The sequence below is a fragment of the Cyprinus carpio genome, unplaced genomic scaffold (genome assembly GCF_018340385.1).
Source record: "Cyprinus carpio isolate SPL01 unplaced genomic scaffold, ASM1834038v1 S000006534, whole genome shotgun sequence".
Taxonomy (NCBI): domain Eukaryota; kingdom Metazoa; phylum Chordata; class Actinopteri; order Cypriniformes; family Cyprinidae; genus Cyprinus; species Cyprinus carpio.
Window position 1 is genome coordinate 366,343 of NW_024879199.1, and position 27,642 is coordinate 393,984.

Here is a 27,642-nt window from a genome sequence, read left to right on the forward strand (position 1 = left end):
ACTGCTTCCGCAGGTCCCCCAAGGTCTGGAATCGGTCCTTCTCCACAATCTTCCTCAGGGTCCGGTCACCTCTTCTCGTTGTGCAGCGTTTTTTGCCACACTTTTTTCCTTCCCACAGACTTCCCACTGAGGTGCCTTGATACAGCACTCTGGGAACAGCCTATTCGTTCAGAAATTTCTTTCTGTGTCTTACCCTCTCGCTTGAGGGTGTCAATGATGGCCTTCTGGACAGCAGTCAGGTCGGCAGTCTTACCCATGATTGCGGTTTTGAGTAATGAACCAGGCTGGGAGTTTTTAAAAGCCTCAGGAATCTTTTGCAGGTGTTTAGAGTTAATTAGTTGATTCAGATGATTAGGTTAATAGCTCGTTTGGAGAACCTTTTCATGATATGCTAATTTTTTGAGATAGGAATTTTGGGTTTTCATGAGCTGTGTGCCAAAATCATCAGTATTAAAACAATAAAAGACCTGAAATATTTCAGTTGGTGTGCAATGAATCTAAAATATATGAAAGTTTAATTTTATCATTACATTATGGAAAATAATGAACTTTTATCACAATATGCTAATTTTTTGAGAAGGACCTGTATTTGAACTGGCTTATGGCCATTATCTTTACTCAAGAATAGTATATTTTCCAACAACTATTTTACAGTTATCTTGTAAAAGTAAGTAAAGCTGGTTTGCAAACATGGCAATACTTCTGGGCAAAGACTATTAAAATCAAACATATTACCAGCTCTAGGGCCTGATTTATGAAAGGCCATATATACGGGAAAAGTATGCAAGTATAAGTGACTAGGTAAAACAACCTTTGTACGAGCACATTTTTTCAACATATCTGTCGGGATTTAAATGATCAAACATTTTCAAAAATTTGCTCTGCTACCTGTGTGTACTTGTACTTGTGTGACATTTGTGTGACAAGTTTATTGATTTTTTTTATTTTTATTTTTTTATTGAGGATGTCAAAGCAGAATAGCCCTCTTTAGATGCAAGTAAACAATTTTGCAAGAAATTGTGCAGTATATCAACATGATCTCATGAGTATTTTTACTTAATGTACTGTAAAGTGTGGTTCTACCATTTGCACACACAATAAAACGTACAATACTGATGTATTAATAGCATCTAAATCAAATTATTTATATATGAAAAACTTTATATACAAGCATGTCTATGAATACTTAATTATGAATACTGAATGTATGTAATTAATTGTATGATTTTGCATTTATGATCAAAATTATGTTTTCAATCGCATTAAAATAAAGTTGGCTCATTAAAAAAAAAAACCACCTTTAAAACCTTAAAATATATGCATTTGAACAAAATATCTGCACCTTAAGTATATTGGAATGAGATTTTCAGCAAGAAACAGAGAAACACATTAGCCATGTGGGATGCTTTGGTGCTGGCTTTTTTATGTTTTATACTTATGTTTAGGTTTGGGGTAAGTCAAGGAATCTAAAACATCTATGAAATGGTAATAATGTAACTATACAAATATAGTTATGATAAAAGATTTGAAAATGTCAAGCTTCTGTAGGTGTAAATATGTAACAGTGTTTACAATTTACATGTTGTCAATATGCCAATATTGTACGTTTCAGTGTCTATTAAAATGCACAAATTTTGGATTTTGTTTAGTTTTTGTATATTTTGTTGTACCTTAAATGTTACATACTAATACCAAGTTCAGATGCAAAAGCATCTTAGTGTTGTCTGAAATGTTCTTCTAAAATTAGTATTTTTCTCTGGCTTCAAAGCAATAAAACTCCAAAACCCTGGATATTTATGGCCACAGCATTTCAGATCTCTTGAATAAATGGTTTGCATGCATCTAAATGTAGCTCCTCTGATCATTCTGATTATAGGGTAAAAGTGAACATGTTCATGTGATCTCAAGGAAAAAAAGAAAAAAAAAAGAAAAGAGAATTCGGTCACATCACATGATGTCTCTGAACCTCTAATACTTATGACTGTGATTTCAAGAGTAATTTCTTTTGGAAGGATGCTATTTTTTTTTTTTTTTTTTTGTATATGTGTAAGTGTTTGGATCACAGAGTATAAAAGGAGAAATGTGTTTTGCATTTCATGTCGGAACACATTAATCTTTAATACGCCATGGACTGCTTGTGAAAAAAAAAACAACGTTCAAAAGAACACCCTTCTTCAAAGCTTCATAGAGGACTGTTACTCTCAAATACTAATGCATATTAATACATCTGAATTTGTACAGTACATTGCAACTCTGAGCACCCCCCTCTTGGTTTTCCATTCCTTTACAGGCTAGACAATGCCTGGGTCACTATAAATTCTAGAAAATAAAAGTAAAAATAACAGACTACTTGTTGCAGCTTTCCAATCCCAAACAGAGTGCATTAAATAACTGCAAGACAGTGTCACAGTCTGTTCATAATGTAGATTGGGTCCCATCACGCAAGCATATTCAAGTACAGCCCTAGCAGGGATGGACATTGCAGGCCCGTATCTCCTTTCGATCTTTACAGCTAGTTAGTTGTGCATTCTTATATCTCTTCTTGGCAGTCATTAAACGCTCCTGGATTCCCCCACCACACAGCTTGGTACAGTCAGTCCATGCAGACCACGGCTTCATTTTGCATCCTGCAGGAAGAAAAATAGACCAGATACAACTCTTGATGATCAAATAATCATCTGTCTTTTTATTTAGAGACACTGTCTGTAGTGGTTATGATATTATGAATTAGTAATGGAGAGCTTCTGTGTCATCTGTAGTGGCAATGTTATTAAAAATAATTACTTTAACAGAATTATAGCATCTGCAGTGCAGATGCTGATTCTGATTTGCCATTGGAGTGTTGGCATCAGTAGTGCTGTGATGCTATGATGCATAATTACAAATTGAATGACATGTATTAATAACATGTGCAATTTAATGTTATGATTCTGATGGACTAAAAAAAAGAGCTAGCTAAGATGATATTATGTTAATGCACTAAAAAAAGCCCCAGTATCCACAGTATCATTAGTAGTGATGTTATAATGCTAATTTATTAAAATACATTGTCAGTGGTAATGTTATGATGCTTGTTTGACATATGTATAAGTGATAACATGATACTGATTTTCTAAGGTCAGTATCTCCAGGGGTGATGTGATGATGCAGAATTACTAATTGTAAATGTCAGCAGTAGAGCCATGCATTTCAGCCTGGCCTGACAGGCCCCAAACTATTTACACCCCTAGGGCAGGGCTTCAGGCCAATATTCACATCATAGCTCAGACCTGAGCTTGGCATTGGTCCTGTTTTAGGCTTCTCCTTATTTTTAGATTTTAGACATCCATCAATTACGGTGATGAAAAAAAAATTCTACCGCAACTCTCAAGAGTGGCTCGGACGGTGTTTAGTGACCCACCAGCAGCAGCAGCAGCTAGCGTGCCTTCAGCCCAGATGGAAGAGTACCGCCTGCAAGTGCACACAATAGGCTAAAGCTTGCCGCAAAGCCCCAGCAAAAGTAATTACCATGAATGTGTCAGGGGGAAGTAGGAAGGAGATATTTTAATTATTTATTAATAAACTTATTTCTAAACCAGTGTCGCAAAGATGAAGTTGATGATCCTGACTCGCCATCTCCTCATTTGCCACACCTTTAGAGAGAAATGCATCTTTAAGGATTACATAATGAAAGAGTTTTTGTTTTCGATTAGATTATTTTCGTTTTAAAGTAGTAATTCAAAACTTTCTATAGATACATTTGTCATGGATGTGCAACGCACATTTATCTAGGTTAAAAAATTTAAACTAACATTGTGATATATGCTTGAAGTGTTTTATATCTATAGATTTTATTTTAGGCAAGTTGTGATGATTTGAGAAAAGCTAAATTTATCAAACATAGGCTATGATCAACTGACTGTCTGCTGCTGGCCGCTTGGTCGTTACTTAAAAAACAAAAACTTATATTTAACGAACAAAAAAAAAAAAAAATGCTCCAAACCTTTTTATTTTTTTTTATTATTTTTTTTTAATTAACGATAAAAAAATTAATGAAATATTATCACTTTACCATTACATACAAAACTGAACTATTTTAATAGGTGAAACAGTAGTATAAGCTGTTTTGGTAGAAAGAAAAAAAAAAAAGCTTGGGTTGGACTCGGGTTGGTAATTCTTATAAGCTGTCGGACAAAGGTTGGGCTAGGGCCTGAGCGTCTCAGGCCAGGGCAAGGCTAGGGCCTATATTTGAGGCCTGTGCATGGCTATAGTCAGCAGCAATGTCATGCTGCCTTGCTAACAACAACAACAACAACAACAAATCCTTGACATGTAATGTGATTATTTAAGGGAAATTCCACCCCAAAATGAAAATGTTGTCATCATTTAACCCTCATGCCATTCCAGATGTATATGATGTTAATAAAATGAAGGACATTTCATGTTTTACACACAATTTATCAAATCTGTCCTTTCCTTTTATATTGTGGAAATACATTTTTCATAATTATGTTCTTAAGAAAGTCAAAATTTTTCTTTGTACTGTTGACTTGATTTTCAGAGTGTTTTAGAATGCCTATAAGCAAGAAAGACTCGTTTGTGGCTGTGGTCATTAAGCTATAGAATTGTTCTGGCCTGGAGAAAAGACTGTACTTCATTTACAAAATGTATAAATGTTTTAAGAATATACTTTATACATCTATTTTTATGTGTGTTTTAGAACGTAATTTTTATAATTCTATGTATGTTATAGTTATAAGTACATGGATGTGGTTAGGGTTCTGGCATCTTGCTGCAATCTTAGTTTCCCTAAACAGGACATCAAAGCTGAATCTGAGTCAGTCTGTCTTCTGTGGAAAACAAAGGGAGATTTTTTAGAAAAATAAGCACTATGCGTGAGTTCTAATAACATTAATATGGACTCTAATAATATTAATATGGACATAGATTATTACAGATATTTTAAAATGTAATTGTTTCACAACACACTTCACAACATGCTGACGTTCACAGCATGCTGACAGTAGGAAGTTATTATTGGTTAAGTTAAATTAAAAAGTTAAAAGTATTAGCCTTTTTTTGTCTCATATACATGTATAGTTTCGCTTAAAAAGACATTGGTATAATATATTTTACCGTTGTGTTCATTTTGAATGTTTTAAAGCAACAATTTTAGGCCAGTTGCATTGTATGGACTCACAGACACAGATTTTTTATTTTTTTTTTAAATCCATGTTTATGTTCCGTATGCACAGAAGAACGAAAGCCACATACATCTGGGATGGCATGAGTAAGCACATGATGAGAGAATGAAAATTTTGGGGTGGATTATTCCTTTAACAGTGACACTTGCATGTTCACCTGCAAGCTCATCGGCACTCTCCTCCCTTCCCTGTTTGTTCCTCCTCTTCTTACGGTCTTCCTTGCGCCTCTTCCTCTCATCACTGTTTATGCCTCCTTGATTACACTTCTTGATCTTGCATGTTTTTTTCTGTGTAGTCTCAGGGCACGGATCCCCACCAAACTGAGGCTCCAGAGTGATCATGCGTGTGCGGATCAAGTGACCCTTTCCACAGGATTTACTGCACTCTGACCACTCGGACCATTCTGACATCAAACAATCCATCGCTAGAGAGAGACATCAAAAGAGACAATATTCAAACAGAAATATGACAACATAGGCCTATCTCAGGGAAAATGTAATAATTAAAGAGAGGACGTTTATTATTTAGCATTATTTATTTATTTATTTATTTATTTTGTATACACATATATATATATATATATAAATATATATATATATATATATATATATTGTTTATTAGGTGCTCCTGGTTCACATCACAGCTGTCTATCTGTACAATGGATTTCTGATAAAACATATTTCAATCATGACAACCCTCTCAATAGTTTTATATGTTAAAGTATTTGGTCTTGGCATACTAGATCTGCTATGTACGCTGGATTTGATACCACCAATAGATACACAGACACACTGCTGTAAGCATATAAAATGTGCTGTTGCTGCATGAGTAGACATAAATAAATCTAATAGTAGATCTAGACAGGTGGGTCTGGGGAAGAGGAGGATTTCAGAGAAATTCTAATAGTGCATTGCATGACAAAATTACAGGGAATAATGCCCGAGATTATTTAAATGCTGAGCAAGCAATCTCATTGGCTTCAGACCATTCAGCTTCTGTCATATAGTGAACAATATGATCGCTGGCAAATTGCATTTAAAGAACCTATTTGCCTGTGCCATCCATATTTTACGACTCAACTAGAAATGTAACCTTAATTAAAAATAACATGAACATGTAAGTCAATTCAATTAAGCCTTTGTCAAGACAATTATGGAAATAATTGGAGTCTCTAAAATACATAAAAAAGGAAATCTGCCACAAGAGGTGTTAATTTGAAATAGTAATTTATTTCTTAAATAAAGGCTTAATTTTCTCATTGAAATGTACAGTACTAAATAAGTAAAATAATTGTATGTTTGAATAACAACATAGTAATACAATATGTGTTTTATATATAATAAGGGCTTTTCATTGCAATTATACAACAGTTCAATAATCAAGAATTTGATTGTGTAACTCGGAAATCTTTAGTCCTGTTCCTGGAGCTACACACTTGAGATGTCCCAACTTGCATATCATCTGCACTAAATAGTATCAGACATTAGAATTAGAGTATCCCAAATCATAGCAAGCTGAAAAGAGTATCCTACAGTTACTCAGATGGTCTTACAGTATATCTCAAAGGGTGTGGCCAACTTGTTATCAGAATGTATCACATTTGTTTGTTTGTTTTTGTTTTTTAATGATGGGTGGATGGATGGCCAGACAGGTCAGACTTTAACTTTACTTCTCCTGGACCCACTCTCACAATTAGGACTGATTAACACACATACACACACACAGACAGACACATACTGTGTATCTGTTATTTGTGAGAGCTGTTAACTGTTATGTTTGTGTGTGTATGTGTAATAGAGAAGAGCATGTGTAACTCACGACACTCTGGCAGCATGCATTTCTCCATCTGTTCCAGCTCCTCGTTACATTCTCCCAGCTCTGCAGGTGATTTCAGCATACGCTGACGCATCCGTGTGCCTTTACCACACGTCACACTGCAATCGCTCCAGTCCGACCAGGGGGACAGTAAACATGGGATCGTATCTATACACACAACAAAACTCAGCATCATAACACTGAAAACTGCAGGCATGTGGGTGTTTATTCTGTATAAATATACTAATGTGGGCTTGTTTATGAGAATATGTTAATGTATTTTTTATTTTTTTAATATGATAATATTGGCATGTGCAGTATGCAAATTTGTGTGTGAACAATGTAATGTGAGTGTATGTGTATTTTATAATAATACGCACTAATTATTTCCTATGTTATGTATATTAATAGGTTAATATGGGTGTGAATATGTTTGTGAGTGTATTTTTTGTGAGTTATGGATTTCAATATGTTACAGTGGGGCAGTGTGTTCACTTCTTGTGTTCTGGGTATTCATATGAATATGTGAATGTGAATTTGTAATTATGGAGATGTTAATGTGACCCAAACATTCACAGACATGTACTGATACTGTGTGGGAATCTTTTAATGTGCATGTGTGTTAATATGGTCAATTTAGCATTCATGGCTGTGCATATATTAATATGGGCATGCATGTGAATGTTTGCACTCACGGCATTCTGGCATCATACACTTCTCCACTTCCACCACCTCGGCCCCACAAATAGAGCCATCAGATGGGGGCATTTTCACCATCCGCTCCCGTCGTTTCATGCCAAGCCCACAGGTGGCGCTGCATGCATCCCATTCACCCCATTCAGTAACCAAGCAACTGCTTGGAGCTACACACAGAAACATATACAGTACATATGATTGGAGCACACAATTATGTTTTAAGATCATTTGTTTAAAATAACTTTTAGTATTTTATTAAAATATAAAGTAAGGATTTGACTGGCTAGTTTTTATTTTATTTTATTTTATTTTATTTTATTTTATTTTATTTTATTTTATTTTATTTTATCCAAGTAACCTAAACAATACATAAAAACAGCAATAAAACATTTACTGTAGATGAATGACAATGTTAGCAGGAATCGACAGTATATTATGTAGAGGAACTTTAGGTACAGGTACATTTTATCAAAATTTCCTTCCTGCACAATTGGCAATTGTCAAAAATTTGATTAAATTGTGATGGATCAATAAAATTGAAAACATCTGTTTTATTTCAATGAATTTGGCTTGTTATTAGTCCACAGGTAAATAATACTCACAGCAGTCCTCATTGACAGTGCATGGCTCTGTCTCTTCAGTGGGATGAGTGCAAGCAAAGCCATCATCAGGAAACTGTTTTACATAGCGTTCCCTGGAACGCACACCTGCACCACAAGACATACTGCATGGTGACCATGTGATCCATTCCGACATCATGCACGTGGAAGCATCTGTAAAAGTCAAAGTTCACTTTGTTATGCATGTCCTTGATAAAAAATCTTTTAACATTCAACCACCAGTCCTGTTAAAAAATGCAGATAAAATACTGATAAAATTAGCTTAAGTTGACAGATGTTTTGGAACAGTGGTTACCAGCCATGTTACTGAGGGGGCTCCAGGAACATGGTTTGGAATTATTGTTTTGGAACATGGAAGCTGGTTTTCAGGGCCTGGCAAAGATATATTAGTCAAGGGGCACTACTCAAACAATTACATCATAATAGTGGGCAAAACATTTTTATTTTTTTTTATTTTTTTTGAAGATGGTAGCTGGTTTCTAGCTGGTCCAAGCTGATTTAGGTAATTATGGAGCCTGGCATAGCTGGTAGAATGTTTTAGTCAAGAGCCCCACTAGAACAACCGCATCACCATATCACTGAACATGGCAGCTAGTTTATTAAGGGCCAATCGCTGTTTTAAAATTCAGATACCACCTTGAAAATTTACCAATAGTACATGAGAACTTTCTAATTTTCTTTTTTTCTTTTTTTTCTTTAACAAGTTTAGCTTTTCTAAACAATTTTAGATGCCCTAATATGCATTCATGAAAAATGCCTACTCTACTCTACTCTACTCTACTCTACTCTAAAGTTTAATTAAGAACATTAACCTGTTCTACAGGCAATAATATACAATGCCACCATGAATTTATAATATTACTTAATCTGTTATAGTCAGATGCATTGGCAAGATGCATATGGTGCAAAGCCTGGACTTCCCTCTTCTTTCAAATTACTGGCATTTGTTCTGCTTGATAAAACGTGGCTTATTGAAACACCAATAAAACTGTGAGTAAATATGACATCCTGGAGGCCAACTCTGTATCATCTATATTACATGATAATCAATTAATAATGGATATTAACACCACATTAAACACTAAAGAAAAACCCACCCACTAATGTGTGGTTTGCGATAAACAGGCTGTTTTATTTAAAGTATTAAAGAGACATCTTAATTCACATCTAACTTTATTTATTTTAATTCTTTTAACTTTATTTATTTTCATTCTTTTAATTCTAGTTGCTAAAGCATTATAAAACAGCTCATCATTTTATTCACTATGTTACTCATTACCTTATACACATACATGCTTGCTCATCCTATGCATCAACATTTTGTTTTATTAGAAATAATACAAATGAGCTATGCATTTTTATCGATTTTCACTCTGGCAACAAAAACTATGCAGAAGCTGCTTTGACCTTTTAATGTCTCCAGTGAAAATCAATAGTACTGCCCATTGAGAAGTAAGATGCAACCTTACCCAAGAAAGATGCAAAGATTATGTCACCCAATAAAAATGTCTAGTTAGTATTGCTTTAAGGCATTTTAAAAATGTTCCTGCTCAAGGCAGGGTGCCCCAAGATGTCTGATCAATAAAGCTCTTGTTGTGCACAAAAATGGTGAGTAAAGGTTAGCTCACCATAAAATTATATTCTGTCACGGTTTGACTGGTAAATTTTGTCCTTGTAGGATGTTAGGTTAAATTCTTAGACCAGTTATAAACAGCATAAGCTGATCAACATATGAAAAGAAAGAAAGAAAGAAAAAAAGAAAGAAAGAAAGAAAAAGACAATGAAAGAAACAAAGACAAAAAACAATGAATGAATGAATGAAACAATCAATGTATTAATCAGTCTGCTACAGGGAAAACTGTAGAAGTAGAAATTCAATAAAATAAAATCTACCTTATAAGAACCAAACTTACATCCTTTACAGTCTTGGCATTCCCAATATGTATTACTCCAACAAACTTGAAATAAATAAATATGTGGGAAAAAATATTATATATTATTATATTAAAAATATATTATTTTATTTTATTTTATTTTACCCATGAAAGTCCCATGAAAATAGTTTAATATTTTAAAAAGTTATAAGCATTTTTATGAATTTCATTATATTTTCTGACCACAAGGTGGCACCGGCCCCGTATGAGAGATGTTTTAAATAAATAAACAAACAAACAAAAAACACAGGATGTAGTAAAGACATCTATTTGATGTGCATAGACCAACTTAAAAGAATAGCGCTTCCGGAATTCAAGAACACATTTTGTTTTTTAAACCAAAATCAAATAATATTATTTTGACGTCTGGAAAAAGACCTATAGACCCATGCATTCTTATCTATGCATCCTATCCTACTATTTTTTGAGTACAAGAACACATCCTGTGTAGACGGCCTCTTAGTAGGCAGCTGTTTCAGTATTTTCTTTTTTTTTTTTACATTTTTAAACAGAGATAATATCAATATGATTGACAATAACTTCCATGGTCCTTTCCATATTGGGACTAAAATCCTGATTTTGTGTGTGTTTGATTCTGACCCTCATCACTGCAGCCGGGCCCCATGCAGGGCTCAAAGTCTTGAGTATGCGGACAGGGCACACTGAGATCCAGCTGTGCCTTCAGCATCCTCTGCCTCATCCTCTTCCCCTTCTCACATGTCGAGGAGCTGCACGCAGACCACGGAGACCAGTTGGAGTATATACATGTCTCTGGAGTGTCATCTGACAAGACAGAAAAGAAAAAGAAGTGGGAGGATGAAAAGTCTCATAATAAGAACATTTTTGTCTGTTAGCATTATGGATTCTCATAAAGGGAGTGGCCATAAGACAGAAAAAACACTACTGGGATCGTTTTTGTTGTTGTTGTTGTTTCAAATAAACATCTGTGAGATTAAATGGAGAGCAAAGAGCAACTTTTGCTTAAACTTTTGCTTTAAAAAAAAATGCCAAAAAAACCCATCTCCCAAGACCATATCATCTGACATAACCAAGAAACGTAATGAGCTCTGCTTTAACATACTGTATGATGTTGTTGATAGCCACAAAAAGATGTTGCATTTCATAGGTCATTCAGCACTGCATCAGTACTATGCTATGGTCACACTCTCTTCATGGCATGTGAGTATCATGGCAGACACTCAGTTGAGTGAACCTATTAAAGGGAACTTCTTGGTTAAGTATGTAACCCTGGTTCCCTCTGTAGGGAATGAAATACTGCATAATTATGCCATACCCTTTTTGTTACTGTCACAACTTCTGTACTTTTACAATTTATTTTGTAGAAATCTGATGAGTGATGGTAAAAGTGTATCCTTTGAGGCACTGGTGTAATGGTTCCTCGGAGGGTGCCATCAGCACCATCAGCCAATGAATCTGCATGATTCTATATTGGCTACTGAATATTGTCACACATGGAGGGTGTTCAAATAGAATATCATGATTCCAATTCAACATAAAAAAGTAAGTCCTAATCTCTCTCTAATCTGAAAGGAAATAAGTATTATTGTGGTTATTGTGTATTCTTGTATGTAACAATTGTTATTTCTTTGAAGGGATTTTGCAAGAAACATCAGAGACCAAGCTGAGATTTCAATTAAAGATTACTGAAAATTTAATTAATTCATCATTCATTAGCTATGAAAGTTTCTATTCAGTTCACCTAAACTGTTATGTCATACAAATGTGATTCTTCATCTAACATGTTCTGGAAGAACCCGAAGAACAACAATTGACCGGTTACATTTTTTAGTTACTGTTGCAATGACAGCTGTCAGTGGGAAAACCTTGTCCCTATATCTTTTGATAAATTTTGGACACAGAAGGACCATCATTCAAGTGAGACTTATATACGCCATGTAGAGATGTAAAAGATTTGAAAATAAATATTGTGGGTATTAATTTGGAAGTGAGTGTTTAAAGATCACAATGCAAGTGGGAGAAGTCTTATGTTATGTTAGTCATGATTGCAGATGAAAAAAATCCCAGATCAACACTGTTCATGTACTGCAGGGTAAGATTATATTAATTTACATTCAACCAGTTTAATATGAAGAGACAGTGAAATGTAGACCTTTGTTTGTGTTTTTGCCCTACACTGTACAAGACGCGATTTGTTACGTTTAGCATGCATGGACTCACTAACTTTAACGTTAGCTTGTTTTGGCCAGAGATACCTTTCTGAAGCGCAAGAAGACATCAATGTTCTGCTTGAGTAGATGAAAATTGTAAATATAATGAGAGTATGACAACCAGAAAATGAAGGTTTTTGTCTTCATTGGGACTGGGGGTGAATGTTTATGGACATTTTGCTCTGTTTTGTTTGGGTTTAGGAAATAGAATAAAATAAATTCCATTGCCCATCCACTCAGGATACCTGGAATAAGTGTTATAAGTACCCCAGGCACATTGTTTTTCCATTTTTTGAAGCATAAACCCCATAAACAATACAAGCTTTGAATCTTCTAATGTTTCTCTATGGCACTGAAACCTAAAGATGTCCGAGTTCCGCTCCCCACACAACTGATACTTGAGTTTGAAATTTTAGAATGAACACCTGAGACAAAGCAGTTACTTAATGAAAATGTACAGTAATTTATGTTCTCATGCATACAATTTACTCTTGGTTGGACTGGAGTAGTTTAGGATATTGAATAGTTAAAAGTGTCATTCTCTCTCTCTCTCTCTCTTTCTCTCTCAAGGTTGACTTTGATGAAAAGATAAAGAGATGCAAACCTTCTTCTTTTTCCTCCTGGGCAATGTCAGCCACAATGTCGTCCACATTATCAGGCACAATGTTGCACTGCTCACCCTGAAGACATCAGAAAACAACTCAAACTTCCAAACAGACTTTAAATGATGTCCCTCATTTAATCATTTTCTTCTACACAGTGATGCGATTTGATTCACTATTACCATCTGACTGAAAACAGCAAAAAGTCGACCTGCGTTATACTTTTCCCTTTGTTCCTACTAATTCTTATACAGTAATCTAACACTCTCCCAATTGAGGATGCATGACTTTCAATACTTTCAGGGCACTGTTGTGACATGCTGGGTTCATAAATATGCATAATCTGTTGTTGTCAAGTTATTTTAGCTCTCAGTTTATAGACATTTATGACATGAATAATGCAGAGCTGTTTTGCACAATAAAAGCTAAAACTGCAACAGCTAAGGACATTTTCTTTTAAAATAGATTTTTAAAAATTCTTTTTTTTTTAAGACAAGCAAAGAAACAGACCTTGCGAGCAATTCTCTCTACGACAACTCTAGCAACAGGAGTGATCGCGCCACCCTCTGGGTCGTAGAAAGGGCTCTGTGGATGGTCTAAACTTGTGAGGGGACGGATTTTCTCCTGAGGTGTTGCAGGCATGTTGGGAGACTATGGCACAAAAATAAATAGATAAATAATAAAAATAAACCAGTTTAACAAAATATCAAATGTTCAAGTCATTTACACTGTTATTTACTCTTTCTCATTGTGTCCATTTTTTCTTACACAGAACACAAAAATTTGGCAGAATGTTCAAGCTTCTCTTTTTTCATAAAATGTAAGTAAAAGGAGGCATGCAAACATTTTGCAACCATTTATCACAAGATTTATTTATTTTGCTGAACTGTTCTTAAAAAAAAAAAAAAAAAAAAAAAAACACTGAGGATGAAACAAAAATACATACCCACAGGATTTTCAATTATTTTATATTTGAACTGATGTCAAAAAATAAATACTGCAAAAGTAGAATGCCTATATGGTTATTCCATATTTTTACAGTTTAAAAACACCTCACACAACAAAGAGACCACCATATCAAGGCTTCAGGCTTCGAAAAAGAGAGATTAGCTCCACAGTCAACAGCAGCAGATCGCTGAGAGAGTTTGAATATAACACGCACAATCAGGGGAGCAATACAAATTATATACACAGACCCTCTCCTTAATGAAATGCTGAAAAAATAAATTAATTAAAAGTAAGAAATCCAAGGATGTCTTAGGACCAGACACTGTTAAAGGCATGCACCTGGTTTATTTACATCATGAGATTATTTATCAACAGCATATGAGAATAGTTGGAATGGACGAAAGAAAGAATGAATACATACAAACATACATACATTTTCTGAGGTAAATGAAAATGTTACACATGCTGTTTATAGAGCTTAATGCATATTTAACCCAGCATATTCCTGTAACCACCTAACCAGTCTACAAGTAAAAATATTAACATCTCAATATGTAAATGAAAAACAAACACACAAGTACATTGATGAATTAAATCAACAAACAAACATTGACAAAACACCAGTAGATGGCAGACTCAAGCTATGGTCATAACTGTATGGTCTCCAGTGGACTAAATTAAAACATACTTTTTTTATGTTTTTTTTTTCTTCATGTTTTTATTTTGTTCTGTTATTAACACGGAGAGAACTCATTTAGATAGTCACAACCCTATATTATCCAAAGACCTCAGGAGGAAAGTACTTCACTGCAAGTACTTCTCATCTAAACATCTATCTAAATATATCTATCAGTCTACCTATCTATCCATCTGTCTACATATCCTATAGATAGATAGATAGATAGATAGATAGATAGATAGATAGATAGATAGATAGATAGATAGATAGATAGATAGATAGATAGATAGATAGATAGATAGATAGATAGATAGATTGAAAGTGTTGGACCTCACTGTATGAGTGCTCACCTCATAAGTTACCCCGCTGTCTGTCCCCGCATCCCATGGAATGAGGTCCTGAACCACCTTCTGGACCCAGCCACACTCTCTGGTGCAGAGGTCCTCTGATGACAGACCCACGTTCCAGTCAGGACTGGGACCCAGCATGGTCAGAAAGGACATCAGGTGACGTGTGCGGTCCACTGAGAACTCAGCTGAAGGAGCTGCTCGACTGCAGGTAAGAGAGAAATCTAGTGCATTCATATTTATATAGCATATGTCACATTCATACATGAGAAGATACTACATATCTTATGTATTAGGATATTATTTTCATGACAACAAAATAATAATTATTTACTTCATAATCAATAACTTATAATTAATAACTGTAATGCAAACAATCATGCAAAGAAAGAAAGAAAGAAAGAAAGAAAGAAAGAAAGAAAGAAAGAAAAGGTTTAAATTGTTAAGCATTTATTGAACTGTATTTATTTAAATCCGAATAAAATATCAAGACAATAATTCCATCACAAGGAAGGGTAAGAAGAGAAGGATAGTCGGAAAACAGGCCAAAAGACAGCAGGCCGACAGAGAGGTGTAAAATATAACAAAGAAAGTGTGTGTTTTTCTGGCGGAGGGGTGTGTGATCACTAAATGGCTTGCCATTGTGTTCTCCTCTTAAACCTGAAAGTGGGATTCCTTTTGTAGCCGCCACTCTGACTGATATTTTCTCATCATAATACCTCTTATCTGGTAATTACACATCTGAACTGTCCTCTCTCTCCATCACTCATTTAACAGGCAGCACTAGTGCAATTGCAGAGCAGTAATTGTTCTAGCAATCAATGAAACAGTAACTTAGTTATTTCTTATGTCCACACAGAAACTATATAATATTATAGAGTTTGTCAGTTTTTCTTTAAATTCCATTAACACGTGTACTGTAATTCCTTTTTTTTTTAAATCATTAATTTCCCAATTATTATGTATCACCCATGAAGTCAGGGCAGGACTTAGGGGGCGTGGGGCCCCTGGGCTTGAGGTTATGTTTTGGGCCCTATACCTACTGTACACTACAAATGCCCTCAAATAGAACATCATAATGGAGTAACACAAAATACACAAACATATGTTTTGAGGTTGATAAATAGTACAATTAATATGCAACATGTCTAGGCTATAGTCAGAGTTTAAATGTAATTTTAAATATTTAATCAAAAGACATGCTGGCTATTAACAATCAAATGAATTCACTATCCACAAAATTAATAGATGGATTGTGCATAAATGTTACATTTTAATTAGGGCTGGTAAGCGATTAAAATGTTTTAATCTAATTAATTACATGATGTAGCGATTAATTAACTGAAATAATCAAATTTGGAGAAATTACTCCCAAAAGATAATTTAAAGTCATTGTTGTGTAAAGCATCAAACAGACATTACAAAAAGTAGGTTCAGCAAGAAATATTTAGTTTGATAAAATTTATTACATATACTCTTTTGGACCATGTGAGTAAATGATGGTTGGGTGAACTATAACTTTAATAATTTATTTTCTTAATTTGATTATTATTACTGTGAAAATATGATACTCTTAATAATAAACTAAAACTGCCAGTAGGTGGTGGTAAATGTCTTAATGATTAAGTCATCGAGTCATTTATTCGTTCAAATGGCTGATTCATTAAGGAGTAAAGTAAATGCTTCTTTAAGAATGATTCATTGAATCAAGTCAAGTCAAGTCATCTTTATTTATATAGCGCTTTAATCAAAAAAGATTGCGTCAAAGCAACTGAACAACATTAATTAGGAAAACAGTGTGTCATTCAATCAATTGAATCATTAGGCTTGTTTGACTTGAAGCTGGTCATCACCATCAGATCGATCAGTATGTGACATCAAAGTATCACAAGAGCTTTGAGAGCAGATGGCTCCTTGTGCTTTTGAATTGCTCTCACATTACTTTGATGTCATACACCGATTGGTCTGTGCAGTGCCACTTCAAATCCAACGAGCCTATGGCCAGTGGTTCAACGCACCAAATGGTTCACCCAGTTCGTTCAAAACAAACTCGCGAAACATAACTTGCGAAGCTCGCGCGTATCCCCTAAACACAACAACGATGAAGGGTAAGCAATCTATGTTTGAGACGGGCACCAATGGTCAGAATATTATAGACAAAAGAATGATTAGCCCCAGTTCAGAGTCAAGTATCATGTTTGCAATACAGCATGATGTGGAAAAAACACATTACTCAAAGTCTGAAAAACTCAAACACTATAAAAAAAAAACATGATGTAAAAAAAAATATTGGAGTCAGTTTTTTGCTTTATTTTATTAGTGTTAATTTATTTTATTAAACTCAAAAAATTTTTACAGAGTCAAATATTTTATGTGGTGTCATGATTTTTGATAAAAACAAAGGTTTATTATTGTATGTTCGTTAAATTATTGTATACCCTTTAATTTCACTTACTGAAAGAAAAGCAGCAGCAGCAGTATGGTGTTACATTTATTTGAAACACATGTATTTGGTACTTGCTACCTTATATCTTACTCTTTCCTTTCATTCTTTTCATGGCTTTGGAAAACTAGTCACAGATGTTAATCTACGTAACTGTTTGCATAGCTTCATTGCAATTTCTTTCTAGAAATTGAATCCTTTCTCTGAATCTTTAAAGTCTCTCCGCGAGCGATCATACAGGTGCGGATATATCTGTGCCAGCTCAGCTATTCGACACTCCAGTGTATTCATGTTGCTAGTGACTAGGCCGGAGATATTGTTCTCTCTTGCCTGACCTCTGTTGACTAAGAAATTAACCTGGGGAAAATAATCACACGTCAAAGAAGGTGGAGTTTCAGAACACACCCACCGATTGCATAACCGCCACGGACCAACGGAAGCTCCAAGGTGTTTAGGAGCCAAACGAACTCCCCCAGAAAGTTCGCTTTGGTCAGCTATTTTGAACTGCCGAAACAAACTCAAAACGAACTTCGTTTCGGCCTGATTTTGTTAGAAATTATGTCATATCAGTTCGTTCTTCGATTTCATTTGAAGTGTATCGGGCCTAAAGGCTTTCATGCTGGACAGAACCAGCAGAAGGGGAAGACGGGTTCTGGATGAAACCATAGAGTAGAAAGGGCCAATCAAATGGGTTGGCATAGGCATTATGTCATTATTAGTTACAGGGAGAACAGATTGTGATTGCATCCTTTATGATGAACTGAGCAATGTGTGCTGGATCAGGGATAGACAAGGCTTAAGAACATCTATTGATCCTTGAAGAAACGATTGTCCAGGGTGAGTAAGCTGATTCAGATCACTGTTAAATAAATCTTTTGTTTTGGTAATTTTAGTACATACTGGTGGTGTCAAAAATACCAAAATCAAAACAAAAGGGAGACTATGGTCTATTTTTAATCCATCATTCAATCTAAACAGAGTCTAAAACATAATACAATAAAGATAGAAAACAATATTTACACAAATATTTTAATTATCCAAAATGTTTTAAAAGCACTTTTCTATATAAACAATAACATCTGTATCTCATTTACACATGAAGAAGACTACAATGATCACGTTGGTAACATTTCTGTCTGCAGGTCTTTGTAACCTGTATTTCTCTCCATTTCAGACATATATCTTTCCTTTGTATTGGAGCAATATGGCCGTCAGAGATAAAGTTAACCCCTCTGAGATGTTCTGTTAAAAGAGTGATGAATGGCAGGCTCACACAGTGGGATGGACCACCAGAGAGGTGTTCATATTCAGCAGGATTATGTCAAATATTTGTTGTACAGTACATGGACACTGAGTGTGTAGGGCTTAGTGGGATAATAAACCACCGAAACCCCCAATGTAAGTCACCAGCTCTCGTTTAACCTTTTCAGTGGTGAGTTTAAAATATTCCAGCGGTCCCCCCAGAGTGAGTTTTTTTAAGACGACCGTTATTTTAGAACGTTCCCCTTACTGTTTCCATGGCGACGCGTCTTGCTTGTCGCGTGACACACAACGTCTACAACACTGTATGACAGATGTATTGCTTTTATTTCGTTTTTCCTTTTTTTATTTAAAATATTCACAAACTTACATACCATGTACTGAACAATCTGATATTCCGATTCATAAATATGTGTAAATGAGTGTGTTTTGTCGTTTAAAAAGCTTTCTAAATGATCTTGATCGGAATCTGAAATGTGAGATGGGCGCCGCCATGTTTTTTCGCGCTGCAGTTCAGAGAGTCCTGTCAGTCGCATTTACAGCTCGTGAATTCATCGATTTCTCCCGAAATACAACTAATAAGTGGCCGATGAACTGGGTGAAGAATAGAGTGAACTTTATAGTAACTTACACTATGTGTATCTGATATGAATATAAAAACATCTGCAAATTAAATTTGAATTCATTATTATTGTTGCTTCCATAGACATATGCCTGTATTTTTCAAACTCTAAATGTATTGTTTTACTAGTACTTATGTGTATTTAAATGTCTGAAAACTAAAATATGCATTACGTGGTTAATAATACTGCATAGTTGTGATAATATGACAAGAGCAGTGCACGTCTCTCTCTGGCTCAGCGCCAGCCAACGAGCGAAAACGCAGTTTGAATTTGGCAGTTATGCGACGTCACCGAACGTTCTAAATCCCATATGTGGGACCATACGCCCAGGCACACAGAAATTAGAATCCCATATGTGGGACCGTACTGCTCAAAAGTTTAATGAACATATTCATGCATCTGTGAATGTATCTTTCAAGCAATTAAAACTTGAAATCAAATGATTTGATATGTTGATAATTAATCAAAATTTATTGTGGCAAACGAGTAGATGAGAAAAGACCTTACAAAAATTCAACACATTGCTTATTTCTATATCATTAACCTGCTCCCATGGCTGAAAATTCCTCATTTCGGAATTATAAAATGTAGAGTCCAAGAGGCAAGCTTTTGCATGCTTATTAATATGCATATACAGTACACTACCATTAAAATTAGATTTATTTTTTTATTTATTTATTTATTTATTTTTTTGGGGGGGGGGGGGTAGAAATTATACACACACATGTATACACTACATACACATACTTGCGTTTGTGCTTTACAGGGACTCTCCATAAGCGTAATGGTTTTTATACTGTACAAACTCTATTTTGCTATCGCCCTACACCAACCCTACACCTAGGGATATGCCGGTATCAAATTTTCCTGTTGCGATTAATTGATAATGTTTTGTCACGGTATGCGGTATTATCACGGTATTGAAATTAAGTTTCAAAAAAGTGGTCATAATACAGTAAAACAGGTTAAATAACTTTTTTCTTATAACAAAATTAACTGAACATTTAAATACAATAAAGCAATACAAAAAAATATATATATTTAAAGTTAAAAGTTTTACACTGATTAAAGTGCAATGGAACTTTAAAGACCCATATCACTTTACAATAAGAACTCATTAGTTAACCTTAGTTAATGCATTAACATTCACAATGAGCAATAGCTACATTTGCTACAGAAGTTATTACTCTTTGTTAAAAAATACAAGTCTTAGTTAATATTAGCTCATTATATAACAAAGTTGCAACTTTCAATTTTAACAATGTGTTATTAAATAATGGAATACCTAAGATTAATGAATGTTCAGAAGAATTTTTCATTGGCAGGTTGTTAACTAATGAAGCCCTAATGTAAAGTGTTAATGAACAATAAAGAATCAAAACACTTTCAAACTATATCTAGGGCATGTTGTAGTCCAGATTAAAATGGAAAAATTTTATGGAAATATATAAATATTATTTTATATTATTTAAATGTTTAGAAAGTAGCAGCTGCTTTTTTTTATGGGATTTCCAGGGTAAGGGCTGCATTTTCTGCAGTTTAGCGCCATCTGCTGTCAGAGAGTGAATGTGCTTTCATTCAGCCCGTGCTTCTCATGAGTGCTTGTTTACATCACGTCTTTCAAGCAGCATACAGCGGTGTTGTGCATTTTGACAAGTTGATGGGAAAAGTATTCTTAAAATGCATTCCAAAATCTGAATAATTTGTAATATATAATTATTCTCTGTATTTAGAAGTGCCCACGATAACAATATCGTGCATATTCATTACAGTGATATATCGTATTACCGAATATCAGCACATGTCTACCTACACCTAAACCTACCCCTTACAGAAAACTACTGGCAATTTTTGGAATTTCATAAAACACCTTTTTAAAGTTTTTGGTTTTACGGGGACACAGGAAGTGTCCTCATAAACCATGTTTACGTTGTAGTTCCAATGTCATTATACACATGTGTGTCCTCATAAACCATATATACCAGTACATACACGGGGCAGTCGTGGCCTAATGGATAAAGAATTGGATTTGTAACTTGAAGGTCGTGGGTTCAAGTTCAAAACCCCCAACTGCTCCCCGGGTGCCGCAGCATTGGCTGCTCCGGGTGTGTGTTCACGGTTTGTGTGTTCACTACTGTGTGTGTGAACCTGGATGGGTTAAATGCAGAGCACAAATTCCAAGTATGGGTCACCATACTTGGCCACATCACTTCACACACACACACACACACACACACACACACACACACACACACACACAAACACACACACACACACACGCACGCACGCACGCACACACACACACACACACACACACACACACACACACACACACACAGTGATTAAAATCTATTTTGTTACAATTTCATAGTTACTGCTCAGATTAAATCTATTTAATTGTTGAATAACTTCTTTGGAACAGTATATATGTTTATATGACCTGCATTTTTTTATTCATAGACATAAAACCTCATTCTTTTCCATGAATTGCATACTTAATAAAACTATGCTTGATGTGTACAGTAAATGACTTTATAATAACAAACAGTGCTCTAAAAAAGCACTGCATGTCTGACATTTTAAATAACAGTCACAAGCACACACATATGCTGTATGGTAGCAACTGCAAAAGTCAGCATAAATTTGTGTTATTACTTAACAAGAAAGCAAAGTCTGTTATAAAGCCGTATACCCCTTAAGGAAATGAAATCATCCAACTCCACCCTTTAAAAGAGACACAACACACAGACACACACAAATACATGCTTTAACAAATCATGCAGCTAATTAGAGACTGTGCTTTCATTGACAACCTATTATTTTACTGTCTGCCTGTCAGCACACTGCTAATCAACTCAACTCAAGCTTTTCAAGGTTTCTGGAAAGTTCCAACAGCAGAGTACACATTAGCTGTTGTTCTAAATATATACTGTAGCTACTGAGCAACAGAACTGCAGAGAAGATGAGAGGACAACAAAAGGAGAAAGAAAACTAAATAAAGAACATGTATGCCATTTAGGCTTTTTTGACATGAACTGCTGTTATAAAGTCAAATAATGACATCTGTTTCATTATGTAGTGTGAGGAAAGACATTTATAGCTCTGGTCTCAAGCACTTGAAGCTCTTCTTGCCTCATACTGAGCATTTCATGACACTCTGAGTCAATTCAAAAGCAATTTCCTGTCTACTTTCAAGTACTAATGCACCCAAATATACCCGATGAGGTGAATGCAGCATTATAAATTAGAATTTCTTTGTGCTTGAGTAATTATTGGAGCATTGATCAATTTAGATCACATAAATGTTAAATAAAGAGAAAGCAAAGCACTCTAAGCACATAACTGTTTTTTTTTTTCATGAAACACGGTTGTTGCTGTCTGGGGAGAAAGAGGCAATACTCAACTTTGTAAAAAGCTTTGTAAAGAGCTTTGTAAAGTACTCTCTATAGCACAAAATAAATAAAAATAATAATAATAAAAAAAGATATTGTTTTTTGATGAGATATTATTCAACAGAGAAAAGGATATAAAACCTGCACACACACACACACACACACACACTACATGACAGTTACTTACACATTAAGGGGCTGCCAGGCCGGCCATTGGGCCTTCATCTTTATGACGGTCAAGACCTCATCACCCTGTGTGATAAAACACAGAAAAGTAAATAAATATAGTATAGCTCTGATTTACTACAGTGCCAAGGACTCTCCTTAGCCTTGGTAAAATCATTATATATATATATATATATATATATATATATATATATATATATATATATAATTTATTTATTTATTTATTTATTTATTCAAGAATAGATCGGGTTAATTTTTCGGTAACGTTTAATTTTTAAGTATAAATTCTCAATATCACCTAGCACATAATGTATATTACTAGAATATTGGCAGTTTATTTGTACTTATAATGCACATATTAATGCCTTATTCTGCATGACCATATTTTAGATCCCTACCACATACCTAAACTTAATAACTACTGTACCTTACTATCTATTTGTAAAGAGCAAATTAGGAGTTTATTGAGGCAGAAGTCGTAGTTGATAATTATTTAATAATGATAATTTGACCTTAAAATTAATTATGACCAATTTTTCTGCCAATAAAAAAGACCAAATTAGCATATATATATATATATATATATATATATATATATATATATATATATATATATATATATAATCTTGAACAAAATTATTCTTTAAACAAGAAATATTCTTTGAAAACAAGTCTTGATTTTTGACTTGATAAATTGTGCTCTTATAGCAAATTTCTCTTGTTTTTTTGCAAAAATAAATAAATAAAATTAAACAACAACAACATTTTTTTTCAGCATTCCTCTCTTTCTGTCAACACATCCTTCAATTTGTCTTGACAGGAAGTGATAAATGAAGCTTCCCTTTCTTCCTGCTGATGGAGTGATGGCATCAGAGTCTCATAAAAGCTGTATAAATATTTCATCAATGGCTTGCGGCACACAGGCCAGCAGTGTGTGTATGTGTGTACAGCTCTGTCCCACTCGAGCCATATCAGGAGTTCATGGGAAGGGCATCACTAAAGACTTTCAAGGGAATCAGGTTTACTGCTGGGGTTAAAAGGCATCATTCTTTATAATGCAGCAGCATGACACTTGTTTTACACTTTGAGCCTAACATGCAGCATTGTTCCAGCTGTCTTTATAGACCAGTTCTTGTCAGTTCAAAAGCAGAACACTTTTAGCACATTAGATTTGCTAGAAGATCATTAGATGATTCTTAAAGTGTGAGGAAGGATTAGGTGTTCTTTGGTTCGGTAACACTTTAGTAAAGGGACCAATTCTCATCATATCAGCATGCCTATTATTAACATATTGGCTGTTTATTACTTCTAAAGCAAATATTCTGCATGGCAATATTCTACATCCCTAATCCTACCCAATACCTAAACTTAAAAAAAAAAATACCTTACTATTAATAAGCAGCAAATCTGGAGTTAATTGAGGGAAAGGTCATAGTTAATGGGTTTGTTAATAGCGAGAATTGGACCTTAAAATAAAGTGTGACCCTTGGTTCTCAATAAGTTACATGACACAGAACTGGATTCATTGTTATACATGCAATTCATTATCTGGTTGATTTCATTGCAGAGGTGCAAACAATTGGATTCATAACTTTAGAATATTTGAGGAACCTAAATGCAAAGCTACTTTACAACAATGAGGCAAAAGATAAGACAAGTATTTCCAAGTCAGTGTTTGTACCTTCAGTACAGTTATCTGTTTTCAAGCAGGGATGTGTTATAGATCAAAATAAATAGATCATGCTCTTGGACACAATAAGACAACTAAAATGCAGTAGATTCTAACCCCACTATTGGTGATCTACCATCCTGCAGACTTCAGTTTCAACCCTGCTTAAACATTAGCTGGTTCAGGTTGTTTGATTGAGTGTCAACAATCAGCTGCATATCAAAAAAATTGCTTATGTGTAAAATGAGTAAATAAGTAGAACTTAGAAAATGATGTGCATTATAGTAGCATCCTACAGATATTATGTTGTGGAAGAAGCTAATGTACCACAAGTATATGGGAGTAAAGTGTATGCCAATTACACATTGCACGTAAAAAAAAAAAAAATCAAATTGAGTAATTCGTTAATTAATTACAGTCCCATATTATTAAATTAACATGGTGGAAACAATGGATGAGTGACTATGTTACTATGACTTTGGGAAACAGTTGTACAGTACCTAGTTAGTTGCTTTCTCTGATGATGCATCATACTATCAAAATGCAAGTGATTTAGTTAAAATAAATAAATAAATAAATAAATAAATAAATAAATAAATAAATAAATAAATAAAATTGTATGCTGCTTCTTCAGTTAAGAGATCTAAATGTATTTATATGTATTTATTCTGTCTGTGGAAGACATATATACATATAATGTTCGCCCAATCATATCCCTCGTCCGAGGGCTATGATAGACTTACTTTTCTACCTGTCAACGCATACCTCTGTGCACACGGTTCACAAACATGAGAGTCATCACGGTGTTCCATTACGCTATTGCAGAGTGAGTTATGTCATTGAACATGAAACTCCAGGTTGGGTAAACTTTATTGGTCACTGTGGTAGGAAGAAATACCAAACAATGTAAACGAATGCAACCTTTTCGTTGAATGAAGATAATCTTTCAGAAAATTCTGTATGGCATCTCACTGTGAGGCTAACACTCTCACATCTCTATCTAGCAATGTGATCTAATTCACATCCTTTACATTGTGAGACTGACATGCTGCTCTTTCTGCGCTAACGAGGTGAAAGAGATTGGTCATCTATCATCATTTACACACTTTCCTATAATTCCAAACCCACATGATTACATTTCTTCTACTTTTAACACAAAATATGATGATTACCATAATATGTAAATAGGCAAGTTACTATTTTCCATGCAACAAAGGCAGACAGTTACCAGGGGCTGCTAGCACGTTAAAGTTTCATAAAGTCCACATAAGCTTGTGTAAAATATTCCATATCTCCTGAAGCCAAACAATAGATTTGTCTGAGAAACAGACTGAATCTTTTTCACAATTTTTAAACTTGGAACTTGAGGCCTTGGCATTAATAATGCCAATGATACTCAAATATCTTTTGACCGATTGTTACAGGATGAGAGTTGAACTATTGAACTATGGGTGAACTATAATTTTAATAGTGTATAATGGCAAAGCCAAATGCCATGGCAAGCGTAAAGATGACTCACTGAACACTCATTTCTCTCTACAAAGATTTAACATAGAAGGGTTTTATGACAAAATGAGTTGGTGGCATAGATGTAACAGAAAAGTTGCACACTTTTGTTGTTAACTACTCTGAGATAATGCACAAAATTAAATTCTATTTACTGGCTTCATTTTATACACATATAAACAGACACAGAATAGATAGAATAGTGAAGAACAACTGTAAGTAAATCCATGGGATGGTACACCACGTTACATTATGCACATTGTAAACTTAATGAGGTACGAAACGAAAATGCAATTCATTTTTAATTAGTCTCTTTGCAAGGTTTATTTGCTGTTTAGTCAAAGTGAAAATCCGATTATTAATTATGCAACACAAAGCCAGAAGGACAGAGAGGGGGAAAATAAAAATAGTAATAAAAAATGCATATATATAATATTTAATTAAATGTATTATTTTATATAAAATATTGATGCATGTGTGTGTGTGTGAGTGTGTGATGTTTTTGAAATGAGTCTTTCATGCTCACCAAGACTGCACTTGATCACAAATGCAGTAACAAAAGTATTATGAAACATTGCTATAATGTATTGTTAACTGTAACTGTTTATTATTTCAATATATTTTATAGTGCATTTCAATCCTGAGATTGCAAACAGAAAATTCAAAAAACAACAGCATTTACTTTAATTAGAAATGTTTATCAAACATAAATGTATGTATTTACTGTCACTTTCGACCAATTAAATGAATCCTTTCTGAATAAAAGTTAAATTAATGACCCCAAATGTTTGACATTCTTTCAGATAAAATGATAACTGCCTCCTCCAAAGGCCCAATGCTCATCTGCCTCTGTGTGCTGCATGAAACTGAGCACCAAGCTCTTGCAAGTTATGAAAAGCCATCTGTCAGTGGGCAAGCATCACACAACAGGCACTGGACATATCCATGCTAATCACTTGCTCTAAAAGAAAAGGAAGAAAAGAGAAAACAAGGCTCTAATTCATCATTCCTCCATAAAATGGTGTAGCTTGTATATTCTCTGGAAAACATACAGTGTTCTTGACAGCTCTGAAAGGTCCTAGCAGCTCCTAAAGTTTCTTGGCAGCTGTAATCACAGCTGTCTGTTGCATAAAATCAACCATATTAGCATGAAGCCTTACCTCTTCTGTGTTGATTGTTATCAACGTAATATTCAAGGTCTATTAGAGATTATTTTCATTATTTAATAAAGTTGAAGTGACTCTTTGTAATTTAACTGTCAGTAGCTACTGTGCCCCATTAGCTGTCTTGCATTAGCCTGTTCTTTATATTTATGTTCTAAAAAACAAAACAAAAAAAAAAACAAATCTGCATGTGTATCTTTATTGATGATGAGGGCACACTGTACATGGGTTTCACATGGACTGAAGAGATCACATGTGGAAGATCAATTATCATAGTAATGCAGCATAGTATTTCTGTTCATTTGAACTCCTGTACACATAAAATCAATATTACTGCAGTTTCTTTAATTCATACACTGTCTACATGCAAACGTACTAAATAACCTA

General features: G+C 34.5%; 1 protein-coding gene across 1 annotated transcript; it reads right to left on the reverse strand.

Moving 5' to 3' along the window:
• Positions 1–505: 505 nt before the first annotated feature.
• LOC109076912 (spondin-1-like) lies at positions 506–22,979 on the reverse strand. The gene is made up of 10 exons (XM_042754515.1): positions 22,919–22,979; positions 15,017–15,218; positions 13,550–13,690; positions 13,042–13,117; positions 10,849–11,031; positions 8,297–8,467; positions 7,694–7,861; positions 7,002–7,166; positions 5,341–5,607; positions 506–2,627 (listed from the first exon to the last, which is right to left on the reverse strand). Exons 1-10 carry the CDS (start codon positions 22,954–22,956, stop codon positions 2,464–2,466), a joined length of 1,575 nt encoding a protein of 524 aa, XP_042610449.1. The 5' UTR covers positions 22,957–22,979; the 3' UTR covers positions 506–2,463.
• Positions 22,980–27,642: the final 4,663 nt, after the last annotated feature.